This window comes from Glandiceps talaboti, chromosome 10, assembly GCF_964340395.1.
Source record: "Glandiceps talaboti chromosome 10, keGlaTala1.1, whole genome shotgun sequence".
In the NCBI taxonomy this organism is placed as follows: Eukaryota; Metazoa; Hemichordata; class Enteropneusta; family Spengelidae; genus Glandiceps; species Glandiceps talaboti.
Genome location: NC_135558.1, coordinates 703474 through 726695, shown reverse-complemented (window position 1 = coordinate 726695; position 23222 = coordinate 703474). Strand labels below are relative to the sequence as shown.

The 23222-nt window shown below is 34.6% G+C and overlaps 1 protein-coding gene across 1 annotated transcript; it reads right to left on the bottom strand.

Annotated features, from left to right (window-relative positions):
• Positions 1–248: 248 nt before the first annotated feature.
• Positions 249–17849, bottom strand: LOC144441239 (cation channel sperm-associated auxiliary subunit beta-like). The gene is made up of 27 exons (XM_078130796.1): positions 17729–17849; positions 17246–17328; positions 16550–16690; positions 16156–16219; positions 15689–15778; positions 15021–15170; positions 14531–14623; positions 13886–14001; positions 13328–13445; positions 12927–12973; positions 11932–12054; positions 11247–11429; positions 10622–10769; positions 9821–9972; positions 8932–9077; positions 8214–8335; positions 7754–7807; positions 6950–7255; positions 6465–6601; positions 6019–6216; positions 5356–5466; positions 5020–5130; positions 4229–4367; positions 3767–3864; positions 2799–2873; positions 2031–2131; positions 249–276 (listed from the first exon to the last, which is right to left on the bottom strand). The coding sequence occupies exons 1-27, from the start codon at positions 17847–17849 to the stop codon at positions 249–251; spliced, it is 3255 nt and encodes a 1084-aa protein (XP_077986922.1).
• Positions 17850–23222: the final 5373 nt, after the last annotated feature.

The window sequence follows — 23222 nt, the reverse complement described above, 5'->3', positions numbered from 1 at the left end:
TAGATGAACGAGACCCAAGAATCTGTCCATCAATGGAAACATATTGGTTGAAATAAAGGATTTATAAACAAATTCCTGAAAAAGTAGCCAACAAAAGATTGTGGAGTAGTCAGTTGTTTTTTACCGACTACCAACCCTTGTCTACATCCCTATTTAATGATAATGAACATTTACATAACAAGTCATATCAAATAACAATTTTGTAGACTGTTAAATTTAGTTTGGTTGCCAAGATTTACATTGTTATGCTATGTTGGAGTGATTACTACCATGTTGCTACATTCAAGACATAAAAATTCAGACTTTATTTTTTCTACTTACTTTGTAATTTCAAACAAGTTGTTTGACAAATGTTCTCAATACTGAAGTCCTTTTACATGTTAAAACTGTATTGGAAGGACATTCAACAGTCTAACATCAATTTCATCACTAAAGGAACCATTTTGTAAATCATTCCACACACTGACTTAATATGTTAGTCAATTTCAATTATGTAAACAATATATTAGGTTAAAGGGGAATGCTACTCCAAGAAATAAAGGTATTTTCATAAACTTTGGTTTCTGGAGTCATTTCATGATTTCATATCACACATATTTTGTGCGATTGCCAAGAAATATCAAATTAAAACTCTATTCCATCTCTATTGTTTTCATACTGGTTCACTGTTGCATCATGGGACTTAGTAGACATGCATGCTTATTAGACACACACAGAATATTCATGACTCTAAATGTTTATTACCTTTAGATAATCATGAATATTTAGTGTGCATCTAATACATATGTATGTCTGTTATGTCCCTGAGGCAATGGTGAAGGTGATGCTGATGTGATGTAAAATTATGAATTGACTACCTAAAAACCAAGGTTTATGAAAGTACATACATTTCTAGAGAGGCGTCCCTTTAACAGTGATCTTCGTACATTATTTGCCAAATATAACCCTGGTTTATGTACAAGTACAATAAAGTTCAGAAAGGTACTGTGATAAAATATTTACTGTCAGAACCATGACTTGTCTTAGTTCTTTGTAATATGTATTCAACTCTGTAATAACTCAGACCATTCATAAATTACATTCCATGTCAAGTTGAAGTGTACTTTGAAAAACCACACCTTGGAATTTGATGCCAATAAAGTTTTTGATTTGATAATGCCATTTAGTAGTGAGTTAGTCATCACTACTAGTATTTCTAACAGTGTTTTCATATAGCCTTCAGTGATTGGCTTAGATTGTGTCATGTGATATGGAGTAGTGACCTCAATTTGCATAGTACAGGGTACTATTCATATTTTATTTTCCCTAGGGCACTATTGACACAAGAGTCCTACTGGTGATATGCTTTGACTATGGAAAGAATATGTGTGAGAGAATGTGATGTGTTATAAAACACTTATTGCCTGGCCTTATTCGGGCACTAGTAGAAGTCATATTACCCCACATGCTGTTATGTAGCAACCATTTCCCTTGGATTTCAGTCTTAAGGAAATATGTACAGCATAACAGCCCTCGGGGTACTAGATTTCTGCAAGTGTCTTCATAGCCAGGCAATAAATGTATAATATAACATTTTCAGATCAAATTGTAAAATTACCAGACGAAGTATGAAGAATACTAATGGTCATATCAAACAATCCAGTCTGACATAAAAAAGTGACATTCTTTGTGTTCAAGAAAGGATGTCACTTATAATTCCTTTTATTACAATCATTTTGAGGAAAAATATCACAATTCAATACAACAAAAATGCTATATCTACAATAAAAAGATTAATAATTTTGTATTTCACGGTAAAAATCATTATCTCATGCTAGATTAACACTACCACTCTCTTGGAAAGATGTTCTACCATTTCAACAAAAAGTCAATACAATGTAATATGGATTTCCCATCATGTATAAAAATCTAAATTACTTTCTGGGAAGTTTCTTAATTTTTATTTCAAAAGGAAATATTCACATCAGTGGAGTTGTTGACATCTGGACCCAATTTTTTTTATTCGATGTGTGTGATGATTATGTAAATACCAGAGATAAATAGCAAATAGCAGACCTCCAATGACAATACTGATGGACACTATGATGATCATCTGTAGTGGATAGGGAAGGATGGCATCATCTATGAACACCTGCCAAGAAAATAAGTAAAATTTGTGAGTTTTAAAATAAATTATGTGCTGGGAATTGCTCTCAGTGATTTTCTTTTTATGCAGACATATACACACAATCACATGCAATTCTATAGAGTTTCATTTAGGTTTGGGACTACGTGACAGGGCTATATGTTGCATGCTCCATATCGCGTTGGTATTGAACTGTCAAGGCTTTCCAAGACAGTCCACAGGCTATCCCAGAGTCACCAAGGCCCGGCAAACATAGCACCTGCAGGCTCTGTGTGAGTAATCATCCCCGACTTTTCAAGTCATTACTCAAAGAGTCCCCCCAAATTCGCATTTGTCTTGTGAGTGAGACATGGCTGAGTGATACAGCCTACCATCAAGTCTGTAAACACTCATCCTGGGTTTGGGTTTGTCACAGAAAATCCCCTGTTTCCAGTGGGATTCGAACCCATGACCTCCCAACTGCTAATCCTGTGCACAGACTGAGGTAATTAGCTCCTGCAAGGTTTCACACATACCCAAGGTACATGTACAGTTGGGCTTCTTTACAAGATTTCAAAGTTTAATAAGTTACTGAGGTGCTCAGTTGATAGCAATAATCAATATAAGCGTACGACAGGCAAAAATATAGAAGCGTTACTTTGAACCAGTTAGACTTTCATGAGAATATACTTGCCTGAAATTCATCTTCAAGTGGACAGTATGAATAACCTGGAATGACTTCCGCCTTGAAATGATACAAACCAGAACCCTGTGAAAAGTATCACAAAAGCATTACGGTACTTGCATATTATGATTTTCATGGTTTTCATACCTTTCAAGTACGATGTGATTACACAATTTTGATTCTATGCTAGTTACCTCGCATCAAGACACTGGGCAACCAACTTTTTACTACACCCAAACTGTTGGTACTTAATTCTAAGGCATCTTATTTAGGCCTCTATACTGTCTGACCTATGTCACGTTCCTCTTTTCTGAGACTAGAGCTTTGTCATCTGAGACCTTATTTTTTGTTATGTATGTCAAGGAGAAATAGAAATTATAACATTACTGTAACAGTGATTTCATTATGATCACATAACTGTTGAAAAAAGTTTTCACTTGGGAACAATTGGAACAATGGTTGCTATGTCAATCTTAATGTGACAAATTGCATCTAGTGCTACCAGTTGCATATATAAAATCCTCACAATGTTTGTTACAGTAATGTTAGCCTAGAGGCTATCTGTGGCTTCAAATCTCAAGATCTGTCGTCACCCCATCTACATGTAGCTCAATAAGAAATCAGGAACCAAAAGTTGTTAATGAAAATGAGTAACTGTTAGAAGAATGTAAAGAATGTATATTTAAATAGTGTCCTGGTATGATATATATACCATATTTTGACATTGTGTAACTACCCCAATAGAAACTAACAGAATTGCATGATTAACAACGACATTAAGTTTAATGACTGTGGGTGGCTTTGTTTGAATTTAAAATTTCATCTCAGGACCTCACTGAGCTAGATGCTGTTCACAAGTAGTGAGAAGAGATTCAAAGCCATATGGATAGCCTCTAGACTACATAAATGTTGTATTGTAATCAATCACAATCATCAATGATCAGAAATGAAAGACATAGATGGAAGTTTTAACTTACTTGCACAACTATGGTACTTTTGGTTGGATGAAGATACTGAGATCGGTGTTCAAATCTTTCATCTTCCAGTAAAGCATCAAAACTCTTTGTAGTAGTATCTGTACAAAATATCACAATAAATTGATAATATACCAAATTGAAAGTTCACATAGTTTTTTCTATGTTCAAAGTACAAAAACAGTGGACTAGACTAGTCTACACTAGTGCTTTTTAAAGCTATTTTCATTTCATTAGACTGCAAGTTCTTTTGAACAGGTACTGTTCACCGTGTCAAAAGCCATGGTGTCAGTGATTTTTATGAATCCATTTGAACAACTTTCATTGCTAAAACATGCATTCCTTTTTGATGTATACATTATTTCAAAGAACACATATTCATTTAGTGTTGATTTTCCAGGAGATGTTTACAAGTATATACAGATGGAACTAAAGAAATAAAGCCTATCCCTGATCCATACTCACTTGAAATGAAGAAGTTTTGTCGACCATTGACTTCTGTGACTGTCAGCACGTATGGCGATGTTAACAGAGTTTGTGTGTCTCCATCGTGGATGTAAAACTTCAAGGGTAACTTGGAAGATGAATGCCATACTCTATATACCTAATATAAAATAGGACATGATACAATCTAACAGTACATTGTTGCACCTGATAGACAGGTGGCCGTGGATAAGTACAACACCTCAATATTTCTGGGGAAACGAGATCAAGTGATATCACAAGCATGAATTCACAGTCAAATTGGCACTCATCTACCAATAGTAATGAATCAGTCATCTATGAATGGTAGTCAAGCACTTATCTACCAAGGCAATGGTAGTGAAGTACTTATCTACCAAGGCAATGGTAGTGAAGCACTCACCAAGCCAATGGTAGTGAAGCACTCACCAATCAAATGGCAGTGAAGCACTTATCTACCAAGGCAATGGTAGTGAAGCACTCACCAAGCCAATGGTAGTGAAGCACTCACCAATCAAATGGCAGTGAAGTACTTATCTACCAAGGCAATGGTAGTGAAGCACTCACCAAGCCAATGGTAGTGAAGTGCTCACCAAGCAAATGGTAGTGAAGCGCTTGTCTTCTGAGGCAATGGTAGTGAAGTGCTCATCTACCAATAGATATATATATATATACACACACTTGCTCTCTTTCTCAATCAGAATACTTGACTAAGATGGAACTTTCAAAAGTCATTAAGTTTGCATATTAATGAATTCATTTACATAAATAATCTATTGAAAGGATGTACTCACTCTCTCTTTACAATCGGAATACTTGGCTAAGTTGGAAACTTTCATGATGTCTGTACAATTGCAGTCTTCCCTTGCCTCCTTTCCAGCACACTGTTTAAATTTCCAGCTTTGCTACAACATCAAAAGAATCACAAAAACATAATTTGTTTTGCCATTTAAAACTCCCTGCTATGCTTTGAAATTAAATGTCTATTTCAACCATAGAGGGTTTGGTATACCTGTCATATGTAACCACTCTCTTTAGAAACATTTCACCCTGGCATAAAGTATAAGTCCTGAGTTTCTCAAGTTGGAGTATGAAAAGATTTAGTCTAGTGAATAACATGTCTACGTTACCTGGGATATCCTGAACATATTATTCGGAATAGGTTTACTTGGGTCTACATTGTACACATGTTCACTGATTGGTATGGCAACCCCATGCTTAGATGGTGCTCTATAATTCACCTGATAAAAAGACAACAAGAGAACATACAACTTTTGTCACACATTTCAAGATGTACATAGCCAGCAATGTGTAGTTTCCAGCTTTCTGTATCACTGGGTAGTGTTGCCATAATTACAAATGTGATAGTGTAGTCTAACATTGCACCGAGTCATCATATCATGCAAAGGGAAGTTTTATGTTTTATTACCTTACCTTACCCTATGTTACATTATGTTAATACTGAATGCAGGCGCTATACTGTGCCTCGTAAGTTCAGCTCTTCATTGTCCTCAACTGATGTAGATTTGCCAGTTCCATGTTGTTTTCAATATAGTTCATGCAAGTCATATTTCATGGTTTAATTATCTAAGTACTTGTCTAGTTGATTCTTAAACATATTAGTTTATTTGTTGTCATCAAATTTACTAATCCTTTTATCAATAACATTGCAAAGAAGTTTATAGTTTCACTTTATTCACTGATATATTCACAAGCATAAATTGATTTGTAAATATTTAGTGATCAGGTGTACAAGTTTGAGATACCCTAGAACCAAGTATAGTTATTCCTACCTCTAAATTGTACAGCAATGGTTTGTCCCTTCTATCCTTTGGGGAACCATGAAGGTAATCTTCAAATGTAATGACATAAGGATATACAAATCTTAAACTCTTCTGTGGTGGGCATGAGCAATAAACAGTAACAGAGAATGAAGATTTGGAACATTTCAATGAGGACTGCCATAAATGTACTGTAATTGTAGCAGTTCCCTGTAATAAATAACATTATTGAAGAGGAATCAATTATCATCATCTTTCCACTTTAAATAAAATTATATTTTGTCATATTTTGCACAAAAGACAAACTATTTTTTTTACAGAAAATCAGACCAAAATCTCAAACTGCTCACTTTTAAGACAATTGTCAATTCTTAGAATATGTAAGAACGATGTCCTTGCACTTGATTTTCTTTGATATCATAAAATAATAACTTGTTAACAACACACAAATAACTTACCATGCCATAGACTTGATGTATAGCAGTCAATGTAAGAGTCTCATATCCATACCTATTGACCGTAACTTTGGACATAACTCTGATAAGACGTGGACTGCTGACTGTAGCATACATTAATGGTCTGGAATCTGGAAGAACTACACCAAATATGAAGAAAAGTATCAGATACTACTATTAATCATTCATTTCAAAAAATATCAGAAAATAATCTAAGAACTGGATAAGGTTAAAGAATACATACCAATCAACCAATCATGTTGATAACATGATTTCGACTAGATACATTTTCACTGAGTCAAACAGTGACTTAAATTCATACAAAATATATAAATAAAGCCAAATAGATTTGATAGTGTCCACATTGGGTGACTGTTGTGTCATGTGGACCTGCCATTTGTCACATCTGACTCAACATATTCCAATTAATCCTAATGAATTACATGAATGGTACTTAAATGTGTCCTATATCCTGTACTTATGCTTACCTTTACCCATCCGGGCAGCTGACACAGCAAAGGTAAAATTATCCCCAATATCTAGATATCTGATGGGATACTTAGACACTGTGTCATCAGGTATCAAAATATGTTGGCAGTCATCTTCACTAATTGACCAGTTAGTACCTGGGTCATACAAGTACCACTGCTTTGCTTGGAGAGATGACTGTGATGCCATCTGGACAATGCTCTCTCCTATTATGCTTGTATCATTGATGATTGAAGTCAGCAAGATGCCTGGCTGTCTGGGCACAACCAATGTTTTACCAATGTCTTCCAATGACCATACAAAATCTGTAAATAATGATGGAGTTTTGTGAGAAGACAACTTTTGTACAAATCAATACACACAACTAGAAACACAATTTTGATTAGATAAAATTCGTTTGAATTAGTTCCTTGAAAATTGAAATCATACATTTAGTATTGTTGGGGTTTTTTCAATGTTCTACTTTTGTAACACCTATCACTTAGATATCATTGGCTAGTTTATGATGTTTTCTTCGCTTCAAGTCTTCTCAACTTTTATATAAGTTTGACAACTGAACCACAACAAAGTTGTATAAACAACCAACAATGTCAGACAGTGAGCAGGGAGGGGGGTGGAAATACCAGTAGTATACATCACCTTCCTGTGGTTAAATGACAAATCTATGTCAATGAATCATACACAATAACAACTGAAGAAGGCTGAGTGATTTAGCCAAAATATTTCATGCTCTGAGTTTGGAACTATACAAAAAATCTTTGAGAATTCAATCTGGTAAGAAAAGTATCATATACAAAACTTACTTGTTTCATACAGTATCACTACCATCACTGTATCATTGAAAAGTGGTGTTATCCCTGTCAAGAAAAAAATACAAAAAATTATTAACAATTCTGTATTCAATATGGTGATTACAATATATACCATCATAACTGATTTATTATGAAAAAATAGTTTGCTTGAAATGTTTACATATTATAATTATAATTGAATTATTATTTGTTCAAAGGTGTGTTATTGAGTTTTTCATTTGAGACATGTTTTCTTTCATTTCATAAACAATTTTTCCATGTATTTTTGGGCAAAATTAGAAACTACTACATAAGCAGCAACTGTAACTGACTACCCAAAAAGTATAGATGCTTTTAACATAATATGTTGCTATGGATATGAGTATACTTAACAAGCCTTGCATATAAGTAGTGAACAACACATATCCCATGCAAGCCACACTTTGCCTAAATAATAGCTAATGGTACAAACCAATTGTCTGATGAACCTGCTCATGTTGCAACTGCTCTATCACATATGCCTTCACTGAAGTCCTGAAAACAGCTGTTGCAGGGAGAACTTCAACAGAGAGTATTAAAACCTTACCAACCGGACTGACAAAGAGAAAAGATACACATTAAATTTAGAATATGTATCTCCTAGAATACCATTTAGCCCCTGACCTGGTTTGGGTGTAAATGCAAGGCGTATATGTGAAAAATAAGAGATGGGGATACAGATACATAATAAATATCATCACATCATCACGACAAAAGTAGTCGTGGTGTTAGTAGGATTATACAACGTGGCACTCACATGCCTCGTTGTAAATCTTTTACTCGTAAAAAAACAGCAAATCCTACTTTGTGGTTTGTGATAAAGTCATGTAAATCTTTCAAGAAAACTAATTTGCAGAACTCAAACTGCAATATCCTATCAACACCAACTATTGAACAAATTCAAATCAATACCTAAAGTGCTCCCCTTCTTTTTGATTTGGATAGAAAGATTATAAAAGGACATTTATGAAAAATTCATCAGATTACACCTCATTAACTATTTTAATGTAAAATATATTGTGAATACATACAACTAACACAATAGCCTTTATCTTGTTCTTTTAAAACCAGGAATATATGGTCAAGATGGTAGGGAGTGTTTGGTCAATAAACTTAGTCTCAAAACTTTGTGTTACCCTTGTATGACTTACCTAAAAATTACAGTTTGCCAGATATTTGATTTTGTAAATATTCCTGTAGTATTGCCAACATCATCTCCTGTATATTCCAAGAGGAAGACCTCTGTAGCTGTGAATGGTTGAACTGCCAGCATATGATCATACATTGCTTGATGTTCCTAGGGGGTTTAGATGAATCTCTAGATATTTTTATCATAGGAATGATAACAGGGTATATATAAAAATATATAAAATACCACACATGGTTGAACTACCCAGGTGGTTGACTGATCCATCCTGAATGTCAAATTTAAAAACTTCCCTATTTCACTTGTAACTTTTCATGTTCTGACTTACACAATCGTACAGATGCTGCACAGATGATGTGTCCTTACAGATGATCTGTCATTACACCTGAGTGTAGGTAAATTAATCTGTACTGAACATCTAATTGTTCCACTTGTAACTAGCTAGTTACTGTTTTTGTTCTGAACTCCACTGTCTGATGGATGCTACCCAGGTGTATCATTACACCTGGGTGTAGGTAAATTCACCTGTACTGAACATCTAATTGTTCCACTTGTAACTAGCTAGTTACTGTTTTTGTTCTGAACTCCACTGTCTGATGGATGCTACCCAGGTGTATCATTACACCTGGGTGTAGGTAAATTCACCTGTATTAAGGACTTAACATCTAATTGCTCCACTTGTAACTAGCTAGCTACTGTTCTTGTTCTGAACGCCACTGTCTAATAGATGCTGCCCAGATGGTTTGTCATAACATTACTTGTCAGTATTTAAATACTTACCTGTATTGATGATTGAACACTGTGTTCCACTTGTGAATGTTCTTGTTCTGAACTCCACTGTGTGATAAATGCTGCCCAGATGGTTTGTCATTGCATTACTTGTCAGTACTTACCTGTATTGATGATTGAACATTTAATTGTTCCACTTGTGACTGTCTTTGTTCTGAATTCCACTCTATCTGATAGATGCTACCCAGATGGTCTACTATTATGCCTGGGACATCATTGAGTTTTGATGTCGATAGTAATGTCAGTCTTTGGACTCCTAAAACATAAAGTATTATGGTAATAAATAAACATATTTAGTGCTTACCACGTGTGAGTTAAACTATAATATTATAAAAAAGTATTAACGACAAATGTAGTTACTGTAATATTCTCTAATGATTTACTATTTAATAATCTTGTGATAATCTGTAATGATTAAGAGTTGCATAACTTGATTCAATATACCACACCAGTACTTAATAATGCAAGAATTGCTAGAAAATACAGAAGGAACTCCATTAATGCATATTAATGTTGGACATTTTAACTGTTTAACTCTTCATAATGCTTATTCTTTTTTAGTTCTGTAAAGTGCATTGAGGCTGTTGTGTAATGCACTGATAAGAATGTATTAGTTACCTTCAAAACAAAGTATGGAGCAATTGAAATATCTTTAAAGTTGCTCTTTTAAATTTCAAAGTAATGTTACAGTATTAAAAATCCTGTAATACCTACATGTTGATTTCCTAACTCTCTCTGCCATTTCTCAATCTGAATTGTGAGTCAATTGATAGTAAATGTAAATGCAGTCCTTCATCTTTACTACAATTTGATGAAATGGTTTAGTCTAATGAAAGTAAAAAAACATTTGTCTATCAAGTTCAAATCATGGAGTCTTGCTTGACATCCTATTATGTTACAAATACCTGCTTTTCCATAGTAAACTCTTCCCATATTTGTAGTAAACAATACAGTTTCTTGATATTGAGGTGTTGTCCACGCGACGATGGATTCTTGCCCTGCCAAGTCTAGCAAACTACTGAACATATTACCACCATCAATTGATACCCAAACCTGTAAACAAACATAGCATTATTTGTACAAACCACAACATTGCTTGACGAACACCTTAAATTTGGCAATACAATCACATGTTTGTATGTTTTGTTACTACAAACATAATAAGAAGTGATGCAATTTGCAAAAGTAATTTTTTCAGTGGGCCACCATCAGCTAGCTAGGTAACTATTTTTAGTCTTACCAATACCAATACTTTGACAAATCACATTTGAAAAGTCTTACATTTCAGACATAAACATATAAATAATAACAACAGTTTATCACACAAGTCTATCATACCCCCCACCCCCACCCCCCCCCACCATCACCACTACATATTATGAATTCAACAGAAATATGAAAACAAAAGCATTATCCTAATTTTGATGGAGAAAACGGGGGAATATGAAAATTGTTAGGTTTCCATTTAAGATAGTTAGTTACTTCTATTGAAATCTCTCATATTTGAATAGTTATGGTCCATGCTCTCACCTGTGATCCATACACATAAAGGGCATAGTAATGTGGATGTTGAAGAATTCCTAATGCATGGAAAGTCTCAGGGAATACCCATTCTGGGAAGCATTGGTTCTCAGTTCTAAATTTATTTGCTCTAGTTTTCGTTCCAACTAATGAACCTGAATTATAGACTACTACTCTTGCAACGTTGTTAAGCTATAAAAGACAAAAAAAAAAAATTTGTAATAAATTCACTTGAAACTGTCTGATTGTCTGTTTTCATATCTCACAAAACACTGTCACAGGGAAGATTTTCTGTGTTATGCCAAAATCAAAATGAAAATGATGAAAACCTGTACAAGTAATTAACATGATCATACTATACTGGTGACAGCATATTTCTTATGAAATTGCTATAGTTATAAGGTAGGTATTGTATAACTAGATGCACTAAGTATTACTATCTTGCAGTATTACATCAGTCAAGTACTTTGAGAGACAGGCTTTAGTAGAACAGAAATTGCATTGCAGCATAGTCAAGTGAGGAGACTCTCTAAAATATCATAAAATTGCATGAACTCTAGATATATGTTATGGTGATGCTCTGAATGATGAAAACTTAAGACATTAAATAACAAACTTTCCCACATGCTGCTTTCTAAATTTTGGCTAATCATTTCAGATGTTATGCGTTAGTTCTCAATTCTATGAATCCTACCTGATTGGTCTTCAATACTATCATATTGTTTTTCTTGTTGTCATATAACGTTGCAATGATTCTACCCTCTATCAGCATGGTTACAGAAAACCAAACTCTGTGTGGTGCAATGCTAACAAATGCCTATAAGGTAAGATATATCAACATACAAAATAGCTATTTTAAATTTCCACCACTGTGTTAAACAATCATATGGTAATGTCAGGACTGAAAATGGATATTGTAAAACCTCAGGAACTTATTCATTTTGGATCTGTACAAAAAATAACGTTGAATAAAAGACATACAGCCCATTACATTATCATATTTAGTGAGCAGGAAGACATACAATTCAATCATTTACTATGTAAATCAACCTACCTGCAACATTTCAATTGTCACAGTTGTTATTTTATAATATAGTTAACAACTTTGGTGTCTGTACATAATGGGAGTATAATTGACAACAGTGTCTTGTTTATGTTTAGATACAGGTCATTACAACAAGCTGTACTGAGAATGTATTCACTTAGTCTTATGAAACCACAATTCTGTGTAAAACCTTAATCTATGTGAATTTATAATTACTCATAGTCGTTGTAGTACTTGTGGAATGTCTCTTCTCTGTCACAACAGCCAGGTGCTTTGTATACACAAGTCTCTTGTTACTAATTACACTCCCATTGTAATCAGACAGTAAAACTGTTATTAGCAACAAGCATGGCAATAATATGTTGGTGGTACATCGATTTTATTTTTATTTGATCTCATTCGATTAAATCTTATCAGATTCAGACAGTATTAGTAACAGTGGATTATGAATATATGTACTGTACAATTCAATTTCAAAATCTATTTACAAATTATTTTTGAACATGATCAACACCCTTTGTCTCAATTTCAGTAAATTTTCTTGTCAGTTCTCACATTTTCACATAGTTTGTCATTATGTGTGCGAGTGTGTAGATTGCAAATGTACTAGACACAAAGACTGATTAGATAAACATTTCGAATACCTGACTATCTGACTCTGGAGTGGAGACAACTAGACTCATGTATTCATCTGTAAGAGAAACACAGAAAATTGTATAGATAGATTGTATAGATAAAAGCACAGACAACTGAGGAGTCTTCTGTGGAGTTAAAAGTGTGATCACCAAAACATACCAGTCTTAAACTAAATCATAAGAAGTTAACAGTGACTGGAAAATATCTTAGGCCGCAGACTTCAATTCCTATTGGTTCTCATCATATCAGTATTTTCGGAGTTGCTCATATGCAAATTCACAAATTTGTTTTTGTTCATTAACACACTGTAACTTTTATATTGGTATATAGTCTAAGTGAAACTGTAAGTCTTACAATTATTTACAGAAAGGCTACACACTGTTGTAAAAGGATAAGTAAGTTTTCTTACCCCTGTGAAGTCTATCATGTCCAAACTCCATGTGACATTGTCTTACATACCACACCTTGAAGTGGTGATTGCTGTCGGCATTTACACCAGTCAGTTCTATTTTTGTGAATGGCAGCACCTTTGAAAGGTATTTTCATTACATGTATAACACAAGTCAATTTGGTTTATATTGTCTTTATTCGGCTTCCAAAACTGTGTACCACACATCAACATAACACATGTACATCAAAGGTTATCAACCTATTGTGTCCATTTAGGATGCATTGGGTTTCCAACCCATGTGGGTGAGTGCCCTCAACATACAGAATCATATGATTTTTGTTTGCTACACATGTACACTTTTTCAAAGACAAAATGATATCATATCTGACAATTTATGTACACTTATTTATAGTCATTTAAGGTTTTAAATATTTCTGGATCATACAGCAAATTTTTCACTGTTTGTAACATTTCAAATGGCAATATCACATAGCAATGTGACAATGGCAAGATTTAAATGTCTCTAAATTGAGCATAATATACCAGTAAATTAGAATGATAATTTGTTAAATTTACCTGCATAGATGTGTTGTACATTGTCAGTGCATCACTGACATAGATACCATTACTGGTTAGAAGGAAGAGATGATTCATTGTCAGTTGGGCATCAATGAACTGTACACCAGTACATTCTGAAGGAAAAACAGAGGATCTTCATACAGTTACACACTCTTGAGAGGCATCAAGAAACAAACCATTGTGCAGAAATTGGGTTCAAATATTAAGTAAAAAGTTCTACTTTTTGAATGAACTTTATGAAATCTAGTTTACTCATGGACAAATATTGACAAATGTTTTTAGTATCCATTGAAAAGTACTGTACATCTTCCCAAATAAATGTTTAAATAATACTTGACCATGAAACAAAATAGTGGTCTTAGGAAGTTGATAGTTTTGTACTGACATTCATTATCTGTGCTATCCACATATATCACATTTTAGTTTTTTTTTTTGCTTTCTAAACTAAATTTGCTTCTTTTCATCTCCTATACGGTATACCTGTGTGTGTGTGTGTGTGTGTGTGTGTCTTTTTCCTCTCACTCTAAAAACGGATATCGACTAGTGACAAACTGAAATCAAAATAAACATGTATGGCTAACGGTTCAGATTTAAACATTCATCAATGAAAGTTTATTTCTAATATTACAGACAATAGCTTACCTGACGGATTGAGTTGGCAAAGGCTTGGAAACATGTCATACCACTGAGTATATTCGGGTTGAAATGTACAATAGCTTACTCCAACAAAAGCACCTACATCAAATCACAACATTAATACATTAGATGCCATCTTCAATTCTCATTACTTCCTAGGCATCATAGAAATGATAATTTGATTTTCTTGGCCTACGCTATGACTTCAGGTCCGCACACTACACATACATCTATGTATGAGAATAAAGTCAACCTTTATTTTGTCTTCAATTGTTTGCTTTGCAACTAATAATCAACATGGTAACTTGACTACTTCTACATCCCCACTGTGCATGACAGCTACATAATTGTTTCTTTTGCATTTGAAGGTGTCTGAGTGTGTGTAAACAATATCATATCACAAGTGAAACGCCAAGGCAATTAATATCATTTTTCCTGTATTATGATGGATCAAGTGGTACACTCAAACCTCTGAACAGGTTACAGTTGGTCTTACCATGATTGTTTGATGTTGTTATGATAAATGCAATGGTAATGTCAGGTGAACAGCTACTCTGTGTTATGATAACACCTGATACATTTGATATGAGTTGACTACTGGTAATATTCTGAACCGGCTCACCAAGGGACCATCTAAAAATAGGTTCTGAACAAAAAATATTACTTTGTGATTACACCACAAAATCAATCATATAAACTTGAGGGACTTTCAGAAACTGTTGTCCATTAAGTTAATCTTGAGAACAGACAGAGATGTGATTGTAATAATAATTTAGTATATTTCAAGTTCAGCATCCATTATGAGAACTACAACTAAATGTATTAGACCTGTTGCTTCTTATTCCAACATATTGTCTTTATTTTAGTTTAAAAAGATGTTTGACACACAATGTTTGTACCTAACAGTTGTAAATGTACTGCATAGAAAGGCCTTAATATTGCAAACATGTTTGAGCTAAACAAAGAGAAATATTAGATTGTTAAATCACCATCCTCTCTTATGTTAGTCAAGTTTTATCAAATTTGGTGAGAATATTATATAGTTTGTACAGAATGGTGTAACATTTCCTTGCCAAACAAAATAGTGGACACAGAAGTACATGTGATGTACAACAAGAAAGAAAACCAAGTACATAATAAAAAAATGGCAATTTCTTCTCTTACCTGTACCTATATCCAACAGGGATGCACTAGTCTGATATAATCCTGTGTCTCTAAAAAGTTCAATTTTTACTTTCCACTGTCCAACTGATACTGAATAATGTAAGAAAAATAAATAAAAAGTACATTTGTATCATGAATAGTATGACTAAACAGTTAGTTTTGCTATCTCAGCCACCACATTTAAACCAAACTCACATATTTGCAGCGTACAGATTGTTTCTTCAATATATATTGCATATTTGGTCTATGGCCATACGACATTCTCATCAAAACTGGTATCATCACTATTTGAAATTAAGAGTTTTCACTGGTAAATGATAAACTTTACTAGTAGTTTACTAGTATTTGCATGTTTCTGAATGATTCATTTGTATTGGAAATTTGGTATGTCCTTCCTCATGACAATCATGGCTTAGATGTTCCTTGAAATGTAATTCTGTCCAGGATTGAAATAATTTTGGAGTTACCTTCTGTAGGATTGATGTCCTTTCTCATTATTAACACCTTCCATTCTTTCATTGGGGCATTGTCCTTCAGAAAAATAAAACAATCATTAGGATAATTAGAATACTGTTTGTTGATACACAAACACATTTTTTCATGTCCGTGTTTCGGCAACGTGACTGTTGCTTTTCTCAGGACACACTGATCATTACTGTTCACCACCACATGACAGTGTGGTGAACAAATTGTCCAAGATGTGACAGCCCCCCCCCCCTCCCCCCATGTTCATCACTGGGGAGGATTTCCTAGGATAATATGGAAATTATAACTTTAAAACTTATACAAATACATCAGATTTCCTTCCATTGTTACCACAATACCAGGCTAGGGTTCCCTGGGTCAACAAGATTAACCTACCTGTAGTTGAAAAGTTTCTCTCCATGTGTTGTTACTAATGGTCATACTGGGTCTATGTCCTAGTAGAGAGAACTGCTGGTACAATGTATGTGATCTCTCTGTACTGTCAAGATTCAAATCTACCAAATCACAAAGAACCACCTGAAATTAAGTAAACATTCTGTATTTGGTTTTGAATTTAAGTTGGTACAGAGGTATGCTATCAACTCATGTTTCTAAAATTATGTGTTCTAAAATATTGCAGACCTTGTTCAATTGTCATAATATGCTGTGAAATTAATATATTAAGAAAACAACTAGAAATTTCCTCTCAACAAGACAGTTAGCAGACTGACCCCCCCCCCCCCCCCCGGGTGGGGATACTCCTATAGAAAATTATATGGGTATCGTATGTACCACCCGATTCACACAAAAAATCTCTAACATGAGTCGACTTTTCATCTCCACTAATCATAGGGTAAGTAACTTGGGAAATGTTTTTATTGTTTTGTAAATTATACCTTCACAGTATCAGAATAAGGGTAACTGATTGCATGATTGTGACTGTAAATCGCTAGTAATGAGTCAGTTTGGGAGACTTTAATACCCCACGGATCATAATTTCCATCTCATCTTTTGATGCATGAAGACTTTCATTCATCATATATTTGTTGATTGCGATAATCACGTAAAACTTATTCTATTTCTGGCACTTACCAATTGACTTTCACCTAAAATAAGTTTGTTGTTAAGTTTCCCATTCAGTAATCTTTGAGACCCAACTCTGAGCTGGTAGATCTCTGAAATAGATGTAGATTTACATGATAATAACAAACACCGGACATTGTTGAATGTATTTGTATGTATTCAGTGTGCCCTCGAGTCTAGGCCAACTTGATAACCACAACGCACACAATTTCTAGCGACGCACCAAAATTTGATATTCTCCTATCTCTTACTATGTGGCGACTCACAAGAAATGCCAGTTTTTATCATTTTGACCCAGAACAACAACACTTGGCTAGCATCATTAGAGGGCACACTGTATGTATTTCAGTATCTTTTCCTAAACTATTATTTATAAACTGTAATTTGTAGGTTGAAGATGAGGGAGTAATATTCACATGAGGAAATGAATTAACTACGACAGACTATGATCACCCACATGCTGTACATACGACAGAGGAAAATGTGTCTTACCGGAAGCACGCGATTTCTGAATCCATGTAGCTGACAAGAGAATAATCAAAACAAACATTACAAGACGAGAAGCAATCGTCGTCTGCTCAGACCTGGACTTCCTTTTCAATCCGGGCGCCATAGTCAATGAATTCCACTAATATAGTAGTCCAACTATTCGGCAATAAATCCATTGGTTATTTAGTTTTCTTTGAAACAAAGTGGAATGTCATTAAATCCTAAAGAAAAATTTGTCTTCATGCAAAGGTTGACTTTGCTTGAAGCTATGATATCGTGATATTTTTGATATGTTTGAATGTTGGTCTACGTCTCTCCGGCTACGTGTGTGCTAAAAAGAATATAGTGCGCCCTCAAACTTATAAGCCATGTAAGATATTCCTCATATTCCTACTTTGTTTATTAGTATGTCACAATTTGTTTTATTTGAGAATTCATAACATTCGATTCTCTTTCAGTCGAAATCCATATTTTCAAATGAATAATCTCGAAATTGTTATTACATACATAAATTGACGCTGACTTTGTAATTGTTAGATTGCTTTCAAGATATTAAATGACGATGTTTGACGCGTGTTCTGAACTTCCATATAATCAACAATGGTCACCTTGGCAACGAAAGCAGTCTATATTTCTACTCCACCACAATCCCATCAAAGGGTTTATAACCGTACGGTGTGTTCATTATGAATACGTAATAAGATCATTCCAGATTTATTTGGGACCAGGGTTACAAAAATGGCTAACGTTTATACAAGGCGATATAAACGGCCACGTACCACTACCCTGACAGATTTTGCTTTGGACAAAACTCCACCTCGTGTGTTCCCACGACTGAACTCACCAACTCGTCGTCAAAATCCACACTGTGTAGGTCTGAAATACCAGAGTCCGTACAACAAAGATAACCAGGTAGGTTTAAGCACGTTTGCATTCTGTAACAATGTTCATCTACATTTTTTAAATTGGGTGTGTGCATTGATTACAGTATTTAGACGTCTTTGGTAAGGAACAACACTTAGTAAAACTCACAAAGAGACAAAATGTTGTCAAAATTAATTAGGTAAGTATTACTTTGGTTGTACAGTGGACAAGACAGGACGAAATACGTCTGGAAGCTTTGTGTATATATTCAATTGGTGAATTCAAGGAAGAATAACGTCTATAAATTTGTTACTGTGTGAGATAAATTACATGTTGTGGTTCTTATTTTTTTTTTCAAACACAGAGTTATGGAATATGGAATCCAGATTTTAATCTCATATTGAGCAGATTTCCTGAAATGGAAAAACATACAAGTAAGTTTTAGTATTGGTTACCTAGCCTCACCGTTGATGGCTCACTTCATGGTTCTACTTGGGGCGGAGAGTCTGGGTAACGAGACTAAAAAAGTCTAGGATTACATCAGGATTATCCAATAACAATGTATGTTCACTAAAAAGTGAAACTGTCCTAATTTTGATTATTAATCTGGAGATTTTCGCTTCCGACCATATGAGGACCCAAGCGTTATGAATGATATTGATGTACTGTATTAAAATCAAAGTCAAATAAAGTTCCACTTCAACCGGGCACGTAGTTTTAGTTTTAATGGTGGGACATTCTATGTACCTAGATACAATAGTAGTATTGACAACTCTTATCAAGGTTATTGGCTCACAATGGAGCAATGTGTAGTTGACAAAATCAATAGCATTCCAGTCAGAGAAAGTTTCAAGAAAGCGTATAAAGATTTGATTCTTGACCAATATTTGATTACGTAGTGTTTTCTATGTTCACATATAACACCCTTGCTATTTTTTGTCTCATATTTTTTTTATTCCAACAAGCCCCAGTCACACGATATTTTCATCATGCCATTCATATTGTAAATTTCAAGTGGCTAGACTAGATTAGTTAATGTAGTACTATTTGCTAGCCTCTAACCCTTCGGAAATGTTCATATGGGTGAATAAAGACTCAATTTAATATCACCTTGATACTATTCTTAGTTAGTTTTGACAAAAGGGAAAAGGATCCTGAAACCATCATTAATATTATCCCGGACAGTTAATAACTTGTATATTGGAATTCACTTTTATTTGGCCAGTACTTACAAATTGGACCTGTAAGATTCCCATGATGGATTGGCCAAGAAAATGTGATGGTAAGTGTCACAATTCGTCATCAGTTTTTGTGACAATTCGTCACCAGTTTTTATGGAGTCAAAGCCTGATATGAAGTTTGTCCTTTCACATTTGATGAATACCAGCAATCAACACAGAGAAGGTAGCAAGTACCTCAGGTTTTTCTCCTCATTGCCAGATATAAATTTCATTGAGCTATGTCGTCTTGAAATTACATTTTTTTCTGATTAAAATGGCCATGTGGATGAGAAATTGGTGATTTATTTGCAGACATAAAACAACTTTACTATGGTTTTCTACTTGAAAAAAATGAATGTGAAACAAAATATACCAAATTCTTGTTTGTAACTCAATAACATTTTATAGCCCAAAAAAATGAATAAATGTATCAAATGTTTATCATACGTACAATAGCAATCTTTTAAGACACTTTTCAGCTTTTGGCAATTTAATGATTAGTAAACAAGCAAGGACTTCATATATGCTGCCTCACATTGTTTTTTTTTAAGTAGGAAAATACAGCAAAGTTGTTTTTATGAATGAAAAAATCCGAAATAAATACTAATTTGACATCCACATAGCCACTTGGAAACTTCTGTATTTTGATTGATACACAGGTAAACCACCTGAGATAACATACACATTAAACACGACATCAAGGGCAAGTTATGGCAACCCTCATACAATGTATCAACATTTAAAGAAATTTTCATCAAACAAACCAACAACCAGGTTTGGTTATAGTCCAAACAATGGACCAGGTAGAGGAATAGGTAAGATGAATGTTTCTGTACTTTTAGAACTTTATAAGTTGACTACTCTAAATTATAACTCGATTAGCATATGACAGTGTATCTGTTAGCCCTTTAACAACACAGTGTTTACCATGGATAATTGAGTGTACTAGTGTAGTCTAGAGGTTGTTTGATTTTTAGGTTGTTACAACACAGAAGTACCATGTCCAGCAGAAAAAATAAGGCATTAGGTATCCCCCAAATTATGCTAATTATATGCTAATGTTATGGAAATTAGACAATATGGCTGCCTCAGCATGTATGAATTTGACTATAAATCACATCAAATGCATGGTAAAACTCCAAAACATTGATTATATATTGAAAGAGTACAATAATCCTAATAACTACAGCAAATTTCATTATAATTCTCAATAAAACGAAAAAATTATAGCTTGGTAACCAGACCATAGACTGCGTCACTGGGCAAGGTAACTAATGGCAAGTACTTATGTAGTGCACATTATTTTAGATGTTATGAAATAGTGTTTTTTTTTAACTTTGCATATTGTATATAATTATCTAGTCTTGAAAAAAAAATATCACACCAGAACAACCAAATTTATGTTAATTTTATTGAAATTTTCCAATATGGCCACCACTGAAATAGTACACAAGTTATTGAGGACGGAACTACAGCAATACTTCTATGTAAAATGGTGACAATACCCTCCCTTACAAGGCAGGTTTGGTGACAATTGTTTTTCTTCATTACAAAGTGTATCATTTCATGAAATTATTGAAGAGAAAGAAAAAAACCTTGTACATATATACATGAATGATCAATCACTGATGACATGAACTTCCAGTGCTTGCTAAAGCAAGTGTGTACAAACTCCAAAACTTGAATGAATCAGAGAGCATATAACAAAAACCTACTACATCACCATCACAAGATGACATTAGCCATTTTATTGAACATCACAGATTTTTGTGGTATTCAGCAAAACAGTTTCTGTCACTAGTGAGACACAGGTAAGTGCCACAATTGCTACATAGGACCCTGACCTTGACTTCTTTGTGTAAGGTGGTATAGCATAGCTTGCAATTTCTCCGCACACCCTGAACAATCTCTGGAAGATGCATGTCATCAGCTTTGCTACAATTACTAGCACTGTTTGCATTCTTAACAACAACAATGCTAGGATTCAAGGAATCCTTCTCAACTCCTACTAATTGCCTTACAAGTTCTTCTCTGAATTCTAGCTGACCATAATGACTTGGCCGATGCAATGCATGGAGCCCAGGGTTTTTCTTTCTATACTGTTGAAAAAGAATATAAGAGTTCACAACAGCTATATCAATCATATGGAAAAATAATTTTTTCCACCATTTCAAAACTTTCTGTGACACAGTATAGGAGGCAATAAGCTGGTCAGAGAGGTCAACTCCACCCATATTACAATTATAGTCACGTACAGCGATTGGTTGATTTATTTCCAACTTTTCATACTTGTCATTTTTCTTTGAATGTCTACTTACAGTAACATGCTCTGTTGCAGTATGTATGGTGGACATAATACACAATGCTTTGTTGTCGTTCCATTGTATTGTTAGTATATTATCACTGTCCCTATACCATCGCATAGACCCACGATCCTTACCGGTTGTTCGTTCCCACAGAACATCTTTCATACATGCAGGAAATCCACGCCTATTTTTGGTGATTGTACCACATGCTAGTAGCCCCCTATCCCTAAGATCCTTCAGTAACTTAGGTGAAGTAAAAAAATTGTCAAAATAAATATGGTACCCCAAATGATACAAATCTCTACATAACCCCATGACAACATCATACCCCAACCCATTACGTGACGAAATTGTTCGCTTTTTCCCCTGGTACACCTCAAAATCAAATGTGTAGCCAGTAGCTGCATCAGCCAAGACCCAAACTTTCAGTCCGTACCGTTTTGGCTTGTCTCTCATGAACTGTCTCATAGGTGCACGTCCTTTGGTTGGGACCATCCGTTCATCGACTGAGACATCTCTGGCTGGTTGAAAATATTTTTTGCATGCTGTTCTCATGTGGGCCAACAGTTCCTCCACCTTGCAGAGTTTATTGTCTTTGTCTTCGTGGTCTGGGTGGGAGGTTGCCAGGAAGGACATGATTGCTTTGAAGCGTTGACGTGATGGTATAAAAGCCCTTGCCCAGCAACCGCTGTACAAAGACTGTTGTCTCCAATAGCAATCGTATGACGACAAACGATAAAAACCCATGAAAATTAATAAACCAATAAATTTGAGCATCTCTTCAGGTGTGACTTCGTGCCATGAACCGTCAGATCCACCATAACTTGGTTGATCTATGACATGGAGGTGTGCAGACAGATTGGTATAGTTGCAGATCTTGTCAACTAATTCCATGGTTACAAACAACCTAAAGAAGTTGAGTGCACCGCAAAGGCTATTGGCACCCACTCTTGTAGTACGGTCCAACTTGACACCAACATGGCTGGGTTTGAACCTAAATGCATTAGGAGGCGGACCCCCATCATCAACATGGCTGTAGCCCAGGAATGTTCTGTAACAAAAAGAGTAAATAAATACATATGTAAAAAAAAACATTGACACAAATAC